This window comes from Kogia breviceps, chromosome 3, assembly GCF_026419965.1.
Source record: "Kogia breviceps isolate mKogBre1 chromosome 3, mKogBre1 haplotype 1, whole genome shotgun sequence".
Lineage (NCBI taxonomy): Eukaryota > Metazoa > Chordata > Mammalia > Artiodactyla > Physeteridae > Kogia > Kogia breviceps.
Genome location: NC_081312.1, coordinates 184,823,712 through 184,838,810, shown reverse-complemented (window position 1 = coordinate 184,838,810; position 15,099 = coordinate 184,823,712). Strand labels below are relative to the sequence as shown.

General features: G+C 41.0%; 1 protein-coding gene across 9 annotated transcripts in view; it reads right to left on the bottom strand.

The window, feature by feature from the left end:
* The window catches only part of CACNB2 (calcium voltage-gated channel auxiliary subunit beta 2), a 422,888-nt gene that overhangs the window by 5,399 nt on the left and 402,390 nt on the right, over nucleotides 1–15,099 (bottom strand). For all 9 annotated transcript variants that reach the window (XM_067030501.1, XM_067030500.1, XM_067030504.1 and 6 more), the window contains 2 exons: nucleotides 9,422–9,573; nucleotides 7,912–8,007 (listed from right to left, as the gene is read on the bottom strand). In XM_067030501.1, the coding sequence (XP_066886602.1) occupies nucleotides 7,912–8,007; nucleotides 9,422–9,573 (248 nt within the window). The remainder of the gene's footprint in view (nucleotides 1–7,911; nucleotides 8,008–9,421; nucleotides 9,574–15,099) is intronic.

Here is a 15,099-nt window from a genome sequence, read left to right as displayed (position 1 = left end):
ACGGCGCGCTTACGGCGGCCCGGGCGCCCCGGGCGCCTCGCCCGCGCTGCCCCCGGGCCTCCCCGCGCGCCAGGAGCCCGGAGGGCGCCCGAGGGCCGCGCGCTGCGTCCCTGCCGTGGCGACGGGCTCCTCGGCTCTGCTCGCATCGGCTGCGCGGCTGCGGGGGTCAGCTGACACGCGCCTGGCCTCAGCTCGCTGTGAGTGACCCGGAAGTGGACGGGTGCGGTAACGGTGGGTGGGGGCGCTGGAGGAAAGTTGCCCGTAGTGAAAAAAGGAATCGATCCCACGTTGGGGGCGAGGCGTATGGAAGAAAATGAGACGATAAGCCCAACCAACAGTACAGGAAGAAGCCTGTTTCTCACAGAGACTATGAAACGCTGAACCTTGGGAATGACCGAGGCAAGGTGAGGACATGAGGAAGCCGAAGCCACTGAAGATTTGATGTGGTCCAGACTTCAAAACAGTTCAGAGACTTCAAAATAGTTCGGAGTTCTTATAATTACTAGGAGTATGTTAACACTTATAAGTGGATCTGATCACAGTTGTTAAGGCTTCTGATATACCTTCATTTAAAATAAACCAGCCAGGCCGGGAGGGAGTTCGGGAGAAGTCTGGAGCTGCCGAAGAGGCAAGAGACCTTTTCCTCCCTCTTTGCTGCCTGGGCGCGAGGAGAGGGGATTAAGTGCGCCGCTTAAAGGAGCCCCAGAAGCGGGCGCGGAGCTGCCGAAGAGACAAGAGACTTTTTCCTGCCTCTTTGCTTCCTCGGGTGTGAGGTGAGGGGATTAAGAGCACCGTGTAGAGGAGCTCCAGAAACGGGCGCGAGCCGCGGCTGTCGGCACGGACAGTAGAGACGGGTGTCGGACGCTAAGGTTGCTGCTGCCACCACCAAGAGGCCTGTGTGCGAGCACAGGTCACTCTCCACACCGGCCCTCCCGGGAGCCCGTGCAGTCCGCCACTGCCGGGGTCCCGGGATCCAGGGACAGCTTCCCCGGGAGAACGCACGGCGCGCCTCGGGCCTGTGCAGCGTCACGTCGGCCTCTGCCGCCGCGGACTCGCCCCGCCCCCGTGCCACTCCCTCCCCCCAGCCTGAGTGAGCTGGAGCCCCCGAATCAACTGCTCCTTTAACATCGTCCTGTCTGAGCGAAGGGCAGTCGCCCTCGGACAACCTACACGCAGAGGCGGGACCAAGTCCAAAGCTGAACCCCAGGAGCTGTGCGAACAGAGAGGAGAGGGGGAGGTCTCTCCCAGCAGCCTCAGAAGCAGCGGATTAAAGCTCCACAATCAACTTTAAGTGCCCTGCATCTGTGGAAAACCTGAATAGACAACGTATCATCCCAAGTTGAGGAGGTGGACTTTGGGAGCAAGATATACTATTATTTTCCCCCTTTTTTTCTTTTTGTGAGTGTGTATGTGTGTGCTGCTGTGTGAGATTTTGTCTGTATAGCTTTGCTTTCACCATTTGTCCTAGGGTTAGACCGACCCATTTTTCTGTTTTTTTTTTAAAGGAAATTTTTCTTCTTAATAATTATTTTTTATTTTAATAACTATACTTTATACTACTCTGTCTTCTCCCTTTCTTTCTTCCTTTCTTCCTTCCTTTCTTCCCTCCTTTCTTCCCCCCTTCTTTCCTCCCTTCCTCTCTTCCTTCCTCCCTTTCTTCCTCTGCACCTTCCTTCCTTCCTTTCTTGCTTCCTTCCTTCATTTCTTCCTTCCTTTCTTCCTTCCTTCCCTCCCTCCCTCCTTCCTTCCTTTTCTTTCCTTTCTATTTATTCTACCTTTTATTTTGAGCCATGTGGATTAAAGGTTCTTGGCGCCCCAGCCAGGCACCAGGGCGGTGTCCCTGAGGTGGGAGAACCAACCTCAAGACACTAGTCCACAAGAGACCTCTCAGCTCCACGTAATATCAGATGGCGAAAATCTCCCAGAGATCTCCATCTCAACACCAAGACCCAGCTTCACTCAAGGACCAGCAAAGAACAGTGCTGGACACCCTATCCCCAACAAAGAGCAAGACAGGTCTACAGCCCCATCCATTAGCAGAGAGGCTGCCTAAAATCATAATAAGGTTACCAACATCCCCAAACACACCACCAGACGAGGACCTGCCCACCAGAAAGACAAGATCCAGCCTCATCCACCAGAACAGAGGCACTAGTCCCCCCAACCAGGGAATCTACTCAACCCACTGAACCAACCTTAGCCACTGGGGACAGCCACCAAAAACAACAGGAACTACGAACCTGCAGCGTGCAAAAAGGAGACCCCAAACACAGTAAGATAAGCGAAATGAGAAGACAGAAAAACACACAACAGATGAAGGAGCAAGATAAAAACACACCAGACCTAACAGATGAAGAGGTAATAGCCAATCTACCTGAAAGAGAATTTAGAATAATGATGGTGAAGATGATGCAAAATCTTGGAAATAGAATAGACAATTTGCAAGAAACAGTTAACAGGGACCTAGAAGAAATAAAGAGGAAGCAAGAAACGATGAGCAACACAATAAATGAAATGAAAAATACTCTAGATGGGATCAATAGCAGAAGTAACTGAAGCAGAAGGACGGATAAGTGACCTGGAAGATAAAATAGTGGAAATTACTGCAGAGCAGAAGAAAGAAAAAAGAATGAAAAGAACTGAGGACAGTCTCAGAGACCTCTGGGACAACCTTAAACACACCAACATTCGAATTATAGGGGTCCCAGAAGAAGAAGAGAAAAAGAAAGGGACTGAGAAAATATTTGAAGAGATTATAGTTGAAAACTTCTCTAATATAGGAAAGGAAATAGTCAATCAACTCCAGGAAGCACAGAGAGTTCTATACAGGATAAACCCAAAGAGAAACACGCCAAGACACATAATAATCAAACTGTCAAAAATTAAATACAAAGAAAACATATTAAAAGCAGCAAGGGAAAAACAACAAATAACACACAAGGGAATCCCCATAAGATTAACATCTGATCTTTCAGCAGAAACTCTACAAGCCAGAAGGGAGTGGCAGGACATATTTAAAGTGATGAAGGAAAAAAACCTACAACCAAGATTACTCTACCCAGCAAGGATCTCATTCAGATTTGATGGAGAAATTAAAACCTTTACAGACAAGCAAAAGCTGAGAGAGTTCAGCACCACCAAACCAGCTCTACAACAAATCCTAAAGGAACTTCTCTAGGCAAGAAACACAAGAGAAGGAAAAGACCTACAAGAACAACCCGAAACAATTAAGTAAATGGTAATAGGAACATACATATCGATAATTACCTTAAATGTAAATGGATTAAATGCTCCCACCAAAAGACACAGACTGGCTGAATGGATACAAAAACAAGACCCATATATATGCTGTCTACAAGAGACCCACTTCAGACCTAGGGACACATACAGACTGAAAGTAAGGGGATGGAAAAAGATATTCCATGCAAATGGAAATCAGAAGAAAGCTGGAGTAGCAATTCTCATATCAGACAAAATAGACTTTAAAATAAAGACTATTACAAGAGACAAAGAAGGACACTACATAATGATCAAGGGATCGATCCATGAAGAAGATATGACAATTGTAAATATTTATGCACCCAACATAGGAGCACCTCAATACATAAGGCAAATACTAACAGCCTTAAAAGGGGAAATCGACAGTAACACAATTATAATGGGGGACTTTAACACCCCACTTTCACCAATGGACAGATCATCCAAAATGAAAATAAATAAGGAAACACAAGCTTTAAATGATACATTACACAAGATGGACTTAATTGATATTTATAGGACATTCCATCCAAAAACAACAGAATACACATTTTTCTCAAGTGCTCATGGAACATTCTCCAGGATTGATCATATATTGGGTCACAAATCTAGCCCTGGCAAATTTAAGAAAATTGAAATCGTATCAAGTATCTTTTCCGACCACAATGCTATGAGACTAGATATCAATTATAGGAAAAGATCTGTAAAAAATACAAACACATGGAGGCTAAACAATACACTACTTAATAACGAAGTGATCACTGAAGAAATCAAAGAGGAAATCAAAAAATACTTAGAAACAAATGACAATGGAGACACAACGACCCAAAACCTATGGGATACAGCAAAAGCAGTTCTAAGAGGCAAGTTTATAGCAATACAATCATACCTTAAGAAACAGGAAACATCTCGAATAAACAACCTAACTTTGCACTTAAAGCAATTAGAGAAAGAAGAACAAAAAAACCCCAAATTTAGCAGAAGGAAAGAAATCATAAAGATCAGATCAGAAATAAATGAAAAAGAAGTGAAGGAAACAATAGCAAAGATCAATAAAACTAAAAGCTGGTTCTTTGAGAAGATAAATAAAATTGATAAACCATTAGCCAGACTCATCAAGAATAAAAGGGAGAAGACTCAAATCAATAGAATTAGAAATGAAAAAGGAGATGTAACAACTGACACTGCAGAAATACAAAAGATTATTAGAGATTACTACAAGCAACTGTATGCCAATAAAATGGACAACCTGGAAGAAATGGACAAATTCTTAGAAATGCACAACCTGCCGAGACTGAACCAGGAAGAAATAGAAAATATAAACAGACCAATCACAAGCACTGAAATTGAAACTGTGATTAAAAATCTTCCAGCAAACAAAAGCCCAGGACCAGATGGCTTCACAGGCGAATTCTATCAAACATTTAGAGAAGAGCTAACACCTATCCTTCTCAAACTCTTCCAAAAGATATCAGAGGGAGGAACACTCCCAAACTCATTCTATGAGGCCAACATCACCCTGATACCAAAACGAGACAAAGACGTCACAAAGAAAGAAAACTATAGGCCAATATCACTGATGAACATAGATGCAAAAATCCTCAACAAAATATTAGCAAACAGAATCCAATAGCACATTAAAAGGATCATACACCATGATCAAGTGGGGTTTATCCCAGGAATGCAAGGATTCTTCAATATATGCAAATCAATCAACGTGATACACCATATCAACAAACTGAAGGAGAAAAACCATATGATCATCTCAATAGATGCAGAGAAAGCTTTTGACAAAATTCAACACTCATTTATGATAAAAACCTTGCAGAAAGTAGGCATACAGGGAACTTTCCTCAACATAATAAAGGCCATATATGACAAACCCACAGCTAGCATCGTTCTCAATGGTGAAAAACTGAAACCATTTCCACTAAGATCAGGAACAAGACAAGGTTGCCCACTCTCACCACTCTTATTCAACATAGTTTTGGAAGTTCTAGCCACAGCAATCAGAGAAGAAAAAGAAATAAAAGGAATCCAAATAGGAAAAGAAGAAGTAAAGCTGTCACTGTTTGCAGATGACATGATACTATACATAGAGAATCCTAAGGATGCTACCAGAAAACTACTAGAGCTAATCAATGAATTTGGTAAAGTTGCAGGATACAAAATTAATGCACAGAAATCTCTGGCATTCTTATACACTAATGATGAAAAATCTGAGAGTGAAATTAAGAAAACACTCCCATTTACCATTGCAACAAAAAGAATAAAATATCTAGGAATAAACCTACCTAAGGAGACAAAAGACTTGTATGCAGAAAACTATAAGACACTGATGAAAGAAATTAAAGATACAAATAGGTGGAGAAATATACCATGTTCTTGGATTGGAAGAATCAACATTGTGAAAATGACTATACTACCCAAAGCAATCTACCGATTCAATGCAATCCCTATCAAATTACCACTGGCATTTTTTACAGAACTAGAACAAAAAAATTCACAATTTGTATGGAAACACAAAAGACCCCGAATAGCCAAAGCAATCTTGAGAACGAGAAATGGAGCTGGAGGAATCAGGCTCCCTGACTTCAGACTCTACTACAAGGCTACAGTAATCAAGACAGTATGGTACTGGCACAAAAACAGAAATATAGATCAATGGAACAGGATAGAGAGCCCAGAGATAAACCCACACACATATGGTCACCTTATCTTTGATAAAGGAGGGAAGGATATACAGTGGAGAAAAGTCAGCCTCTTCAATAAGTGGTGCTGGGAAAACTGGACAGCTACATGTAAAAGAATGAAATTAGAACACTCCGTAACACCACACACAAAAATAAACTCAAAATGGGTTAAAGACCTAAATGTAAGGCCAGACACTATCAAACTCTTAGAGGAAAACATAGGCAGAACACTATACGACATAAATCACAGCAAGATCCTTTTTGACCCATCTCCTAGAGAAATGGAGATAAAAACACAAATAAACAAATGGGACCTAATGAAACTTAAAAGCTTTTGCACAGCAAAGGATACCAGAAAGAAGACCAAAAGACAACCCTCAGAATGGGAGAAAATATTTGCAAATGAAGCAACTGACAAAGGATTAATTTCCAAAATTTATAAGCAACTCATGCAGCTCAATAACAAAAAAACAAACAACCCAATCCAAAAATGGGCAGAAGAACTAAATAGACATTTCTCCAAAGAAGATATACAGATTGCTAACAAACACATGAAAGAATGCTGAACCTCATTAATCATTAGAGAAATGCAAATCAAAACTACAATGAGATATCATCTCACACCGGTCAGATTGGCCATCATCAAAAACTCTAGAAACAATAAATGCTGGAGAGGGTGTGGAGAAAAGGGAACCCTCTTGCACTGCTGGTGGGAATGTAAATTGATACAGCCGCTATGGAGAACAGTATGGAGGTTCCTTAAAAAACTACAAATAGAACTACCATACGACCCAGCAATCCCACTACTGGGCATATACCCTGAGAAAACCATAATTCAGAAAGACTCATGGACCAAAATGTTCATTGCAGCTCTATTTACAATAGCCAGGACATGGAAGCAACCTAAGTGTCCATCAACAGATGAATGGATAAAGAAGATGTGGCACATATATACAATGGAATATTACTCAGCCATAAAAAGAAATGAAACTGAGTTATTTATAATGAGGTGGATGGACCTGGAGTCTGTCATACAGAGTGAAGTAAGTCAGAAGGATAAAAACAAATACTGTATGCTAACACATATATATGGACTCTAAGGGAAAAAAATGTCATGAAGAGATTAGTGGTAGGACGGGAATAAAACACAGACTTACTCGAGCATGGACTTGAGGATATGGGGAGGGGGAAGGGTGGGCTGTGACGAAGTGAGAGAGTGGCAGGGACATATATACACTATCAAATGTAAATTAGATAGCTAGTGGGAAGCTGCTGCATAGCACAGGGAGATCACCTCTGTGCTTTGTGACCACCTAGAGGGGTGGGATAGGGAGGGTGGGAGAGAGGGTGATGCAAGAGGGAAGAGATATGGGAACATATGTATATGTGTAACTGATTCAGTTTGTTGTAAAGGAAAAACTAACACACTATTGTAAAACAATTATACTCCAATAAAGATGTTAAAAAAATAAAATAAAATAAACCAGCCAGAACAAAAGCCAGAAGCATACAGTCCCACAGCGCGGTATGCAGAGCAAGGGATTCGCGGTAGGGATGTGTTCAGGGTCAGGATCCGGTTACTGGGTGGTTTAGAAATGGTCTCAGATCAATTTCTTAGACGGTGATGAAGAGCCAGCAACTTGCTCCCTGACTAGAAGGGAGTGATAAACCAACCCCAAAGTTTTGAAACAACGATCGTGTTCCATTTAAGATACTACTGAGGTGTTAGATTAACACAGCGAGGTCACCACGGAACACACCGTAGCCGTTCGTGAGCCACGACCGTGATCTAGACAAGTGCTCGTGGTAAGAGGTAGACCGCTCCCGTCTTTGGGCGGAAACCCACTGTTAATGGGCAGGGTTCTCTCCCTGGACAGCCGTTTACCTGTCCGTCTGGTTTTTGTTAACAGAATGCGGGTCTGAAGCCTTCAAGTGGATTATACTGCATAGAGAGACTTACCGGGGGGCACTGAGCCAGCTTATCTGCTGCTACCATCTGAACATTGAGGTGTTTAGCTTGCGATTTCCCTCGAGATTTTATTAACCTTTGTAAAACCTGTAAAAGACGAGATTCTTAAACTGGGGTATCTGCACTCAGGTAAACAACAAGGTTCATTATTCATTCCTTTCTCCCGGGTCTTTTGCATACAGCACTAATGGTTTACAAACAGATTGAGCTAGAAAACAGGATCTTCAAGATGATCAGCAAAATTAACACGTTAACATAAATCTCGGTCGGCAAGCCTCAAAAATCACCAGCGTGGAGATTTTTCTGAGTCTTGTCTCTTTTCAAGGCTAGCAGTTCTCAAACTGTGTCTCATGATTTATGTTTTTAAAAACTGTGGAGAACTCCCAAGAGCTTTTTATGTGGACTGTAATAGTTACATATTAGAAATTAAAACTGAAAAATTCATTTAAGAATGACCAGTAAACCTCTTATATGTTAACATGTCGTGCATTCTGGTAATAATAGCTGAATTATTTGCAGGTTTCTCTAACGCCTGGCTTCACAGAAGATAGCTGATGTTCCCTGCTTCTACGTTTAATCTGCCCCGGTATATTGTTTAAAACAGGAAAAGATAATCCAGTCCCCTATAGATATGTAATTCAGAAAAGGAGTATTTTAGTAGCCTTTTCAGATAATTGTGGATATCTTTCTTTGATACTACAGTAAACAAGTGGTAGCTCTCATGTGAAATCTAAACCCCTATCAATGAACTTTTCTTACTCTGTTACATTAAATTCCATTGATCTGTCCTGAAATTTGAAGGACATGTCAGTTGTTCTTTCCAATAAAAATGGTGTTCCAGGATGAAAGTGGCTACTTTGGTTTATGACTTGAAGAATCACACCAGTACCTGCCCTCAAGATAACGGACTTCGAGTACGTAGCTAAAGAACTTGAAGTGTCCTTCCCATTTCATTACATAGAATATTAAAAAGGTTTGTACTGAAGAGTCAAAATTTTAAGCATTTTTACTACTTCATCAGGACATTCTTAAGTGAAACTGGGTTGTGTTTTTTTTTTTTTTTTAACCTGGGAGTGCATAGGGAGGGAGAATGCCACAGCTGCTACTGTGGTCTTGATTCCTGCTTAGACATCACCCAGCGCTGCTTCTGCACCATTGGTGCAAAGGTCAAACCAGTGAAAAAGGGGGAGGATGTCTGAGTATTAGATAATGCTTAGATAATACTCATGGAAATGGTTCCGACCTCATGGACCCTCTAAAAGTGTTCCAGAACCTCCCCCACCAGGAATCCGTGGACCACACTTTGGGAATCACTCTGCTAAGCCATGAAACTCATCATCACGCTCGCTTATGTGAACCTTAACAATTCTCGGCTACCACGTCTCTCTTCAGACCCTTTGTGATGGATAAAGACACAGCCAGTTTATAACTGGAAAGCAGACTATAAATACACATTTTAGTAAAGTTCCATTACAGAGCAAACAGTAACAACCCCACTTACCTTAGGAGAAGAAATCTTGACGTACACTATAATAGGGGCCAGAGAGGTTTTACTAAGTTGGGCTGGATGATTAATAGTATCTGCGTCAAGGACCACCAGTTGCAATGTTCTTGCAAGTTCAAAAATCCTTTCAATTTCACTCTGAACTTCCGCTGTAAAAGGTTAAGCAGAGTTTGATTACTTGACGTACAGCATTTTCAGACCAGATTGAGACAAAGTAAAACGGTACTCAGGTAGGTGAGGTTGATGTCTACAGGTAAGAGAGCTGGTGACAGGTATCCTTTGGAGAGAGCCGTTCCCTCACAATACCTCTAGCATTTAGGGAATTCCTCTCTCAACCAGGCATCTAACACGATGTCTGTGAGAGTCAACGTTTCTGGCTCTCTGTGCTGACGTGTTTTTGGTGCTGTGAAACTTCACTCCGTGAAGTCATTTCATTAGAATGTTGTGAAATAGAAACTTGAAGAGAGGTCTTCCCTGCGTTTGTTTCCGACCACTGTAGCCTAGCACCCATCAACCAGCCCTCCTGTCACTGCACGGGCTTATCTGTGTTTATATGCCACCTATTGGTACGCCTTCTGGAGATGATAGAGTCTAGAGATGCTTATTACAAAGCTGAACTACAACAGAAAACAGGAGAGATTTTAAGAGTGTCTACAACAAACTTGTCCAAAAACACACTTCTCATATTTCCCACCAACAAAAGAACAGCCCTGTAACATTCATGCTTTAAAAGGGCGGTTATACATTAGAGGCAGCATTAAAGAAATACAAACTACATAAACATCCAAAAATCTACTTGAATGCCAAAGAAATTTCATGCATTTCATCTGCTTCTCCATTTCTGTACCACTGCTGTCCAGTACAGTAGCCACAGCCCTCATATGCCTGTGGAGCACCTGAAATGTAGCACATGTGAATGAGTGAATGAATTTTTGAAATTTAAATAAATAGCCAGAAACTACTTTACTAGACATCATAAGTCTATAAAGCATAATATGTGTTTTACAGTACCCAGTGCAGTCACGAAGGGCCAATTCCCTGAGATTCCTAGACCTACAGAATACCATTTAATTCCTCTTATGCATTTGCATCCATGCAGAAGATTCCTGGAGACTTTAACTAGTATATTCCAGAAAAGGCAGGTCACTATCGTCTGCCTCACGATATGTTATGACTAGAGTCCTTTCATTTAACCTGGGTGTCTTTAAAACCAGGGCCCAAACCACTTGAGATACTGGCTTTAAAATAATATTTGGTCACATTACCACCCATGACATAGTTTTGCTAAAAGAAAAAAAAAAACAAACCCGTTAAGCTTCTGGATCTATCAGTTTATAAGAAATACAGGGAACAGACAATTATATATAAACTATGCCAGTGTAATGCAGTTAGCAAAACTCACTCTCTGAAACCCCTGCAGGATAAGTGACCCAGTTGCTTCAAAAAAATTACAAGGAAATAAAAAAGATATATGGAAAACTAGATTAAGAAATTTCAGGACCTAGGAAACATTCACAATGTATGGATTTTATTTGGATCCTGATTCAAACAAATAGTAATTTATATATTTATAATGCATAAAGTGAATATAATGCATATAAGCGAATAAAATGTTTATATATATAGTGCTTATATATGTAAAATGTATGTGTGTATATGTATAATACATGACAGCTGGGAAATGATACATGGCTGAGTGGCAACCTGGTGATATTGGGGATGTACTGTTAAGCTCTGTCGATAACGGTGTTTATGGTTTAAATAAAAAGTCTTCAACGTTTAGAAATACACACTGAAACATCTACAGATAACATCATATGACGTCTGGGATTAGCTTCAAAATAATTCAGAGACAGGAGAGGAAGGCAGGGGGAAGACTGGGAATGAAACAAGATTGGCCATGAATAGATGATAGTTGAAACTAGGTGATGAGTACCTGAGGTTTCCTATAACATGCTTTACTTCACATATATTGGAATTTTCTTAAACAGTTTTAGAAATAAAAGTGGCCTTTTGATCATTTCTTTCATAATAGTGTTCTAAAACATTACTGACACTCTTGTTTGCTCTCTTTTCTCATGCTCTTTAAAATTTTATTCCAACGTAGCCTTGCTTCTTTGTGCCCCTGTAAACGTTTTCACAGCCACTGATCACCAACAGTCAAGTTCCAATCTAAGTTAATATCTATTGTTATGCATGAAGAAATTTGATTAGTCTACAGCCAACACCACACTCAACGGAAATGCTGAAAGCTTTTACTCTAAGATCAGGAACGACACAGGGATGCCCACTCTCACCACTTCTCTCAACATAGTATTGAAAGTCCTATAGCCAGAGCAATTTGGCAAGAAACAAATAAAAGGCATATAAATTGGAAAGGAAGTAAAACTCTGTTTGTGGATGACATGATAGTACATACAGAAAACTCATAAAGACTCCACCAAAAGAAGGTTAGAACTAATAAACGAAGTCAGTAAAGTGTCAGGATACAAAATTAGCTTATACAAATCTGTTTGTGTTCCTGTACACTAATAATGAACTGTCACAAAGAGGAAGTAAGAAAACAATATCATTTACAATTGCATCAAAAAGAATACCTAGGAATAAATAAAACCCAGGATGTGAAAGACCTGTGCTCTGAAAACTGTAAGACACCAGTGAAAGAAACTGAAGACACAAATAAATAGGTATTCCACACTCATGGATTGGAAGAATTAATATTGTCAAAATGTCCATACTACCCAAGTGATCAGATTTATTGCAATCCCTATCAAAAATCGAATGGCATTTTTCACAGATAGAGAACAATCCTAAAATTTGTATGGAATCACAAAAGACCCCAAACAGCCAAAGCAATCTTGAGAAAGAAGAACAAAGCTGGAGGAATCATGCTTCCTGACTTCAAACTATATCACAAAACTATAAAAAAAATAGTATGGTACTGGCATAAAAACAGATCCATAGATTGGTGGAACAGACTAGAAGAGCCCAGAAGTAAACCCATGTGTAGACGGCCAATTAATTTATGACAAAGGAGCCAAGAATATACAGTGGGGAAAAGGACAGTCTCTTCAATAAATTGTGCTGGGTGAAAATGACAGCCATGTGCGAAAGAGTGAAACTAAAAACTAAAAATAGAGTTGCCATATGATCCTGCAATCTAACTCCTGGGCATATACACAGACAAAACTATAATTCAAAAAGAGACATGTGCCTCTGTGTACATAGCAGCACTACTCACAACAGCCAAGACATGAAAACAATCTAAATGCCCATCAACAGATGAATGGCTAAAGAGGTGGTACATATATGCAATAGAATACTACTCAGCCATAAAAAAGAATGAAATAATGCCATTTGCAGCAACATGGATGGACCTAGAGATGATCACACTAAGTGAAGCAAGTCAGAAAGAGAAAGACAAATGTTATAATGATATCACTTACATGTGGAATCTAAAATATGACACAAATGAACTTTTCTAGGAAACAAATGGACTCACAGAACAGACTTGCGGTTGCCAAGGGGGAGGGGGGTGGGGGAGGGAAGGACCGGGCGGTTGGGGTCAGCAGACGCAAACTAGTACACAGAGGACGGGTCAACAACAAGGTCCTACGTAGAGCACGGGGACCCGTATTCAGTGTCCTGTGATGAACCGTCATGGAAAAGAATATTAAAAAAATGCACACATATGTATAACTCAGTCACTTTGCTGTATAGCAGAAATTAACACAACATTGTTAAATCAACTGTACTTCAATTAAAAAAAAAAACTCTGAGCTCAGAAACAATCATCATGTTTTCTGGAAGATGAGAAAGAAGGGAAGTGCGTTCGTTTGGAAAGAAATTTCTATAATTGAACAACACTGTAAAAACAGAGGCGGTTACACTTTGTAGCTAGCGCTGAATGACATCCAAGCAGTCAGTCGAGAATTAATAAGACTTGCGATGGCTCTGGTATCAGTGATGTAATGGTAATTCCAACGCCATTTCATAATCACTAAGCACAGAATTCTAATTTTGACAAGTTCCTCACTTATCCTAAAAAACGAAATCTGTCAAGCCCTCTCTAAGCCTCTTTTCCTTTCCCCAGGCCCAGGGAGGTCTGCCTCTGGGCACCCAGTCCCAGGCACCAAAGTGGCTTCCTCACTTCATAGAGTGTGTGATCCTTGGGTAACAGGCTTCATTTCTTGGAGCTCCCTGCGTGTTCCTTTTTGGAAAATGGAAATGAGGACTAAGTGAATCAACATGCAAAGCATTTATTGTGGTGCCTGGCCCACAGTAAATACTTCACAAATGTCAAGTATTGCTTTGTGCCTCTACCTCTGTCAACATGGATTGCACTGTATTTTGATGATATGATTGAAAACTTTTCCAACAGGCAGTGGACTGATGGAACACTGGCAACAGTACATAATTACTTCCATCCCTTCCCTCAGTACAGTGCTTGGTACATGCCTGGCACTCAGAAACTGTGTTGAAAGAATGAGCTAAAAAGGCAAAGAAAAAATACAATCATTTAAAAAATATATATATAATGCAACATATATTTTTTTGCCTTTTTAATTGACTACGTATTAGGTAGAAGCTGCTGTTGTAGAAAAAAATTCATTAAATAAATCTTCAAAAACATGAATAATGAATTTGACTGGCAAAGTATATTTAGATGAAGAGCTCCCTTTGGATAGAAATATTGCCATAGCTGGGCCATTGGAGCAATCTTGTGGAATAAAAAGTGCTAATTTATTAAGACAGACGTAGCTACGCTGGTAGTGGATGGGTCATGAGGAGGGAAGAAATGAGATTCAAAAGATCAATAGTCCCATAAATTCCACGTCGATTCGCAAGGCTAGTTTTAGAGTCTCTCATCTGCCTTTCATTCTCCACAAATTATTTTTTTCTCTTCCTCAGAGAAGGCAGAGACGTAATTAGCATCATGACACTTGCTCAATGGACAAAACCCTGGACGGGTAGTCAGGACACCCAGGGTCTAGCCTTAGCTTTGTTCGTTAGTAGGTGCCTTACCCACACTACACTTCCTGTGGCTCTCAGATCCTTCACTGAACAGCGCTGGGCTTGAACAAGATCGGGAGTTCTCAAACTCTGGCATATGGTAGAACCACCAGGCAGGCCTGTTAAACCAGAGACTGTAGGGTCCCACCTCCAGAGTTCCTGATTTTACAGGTTTGCATGGGGCCTGAGAACGTTCAGTCTTCGCTGATGCCCCCAAGATGCTGATGCTGTTGCTGATCTGGAGACCACGCCTGAGAACCAGGTAAGGGGGGCTCTCTCCGGTGTGTCGTCCCCGTTCCACAGTCCCTGGTGCTACCAACATAAGTGATGAACTTTTCTTTAATCGACGCTTCTGTTGAGAGAACTGTAGGTTCACAAGCAGTTCTAAGAAATAACAGAGAACTCTGTGCCCTTTACCCAGTTTTCCTCAATGGGAACGTCTTGCAAAACCGTAGGGCGATATCACAACCAGGATATTAATATTAATACAATCCACCCATCTTATTCAGATTTCCCCAGATTTATTTACTCATCTGTGTGTGTGTGTGTGTGTGTGTGTGTGTGTGTGTACTGAGCTCTGCAGTTTTATCATGTGTAGTTTCCTGTATCCATCACTGCAGTTTAGAGACAGAACAGTTCCATCAGGACAAGGTGAAAGAGAC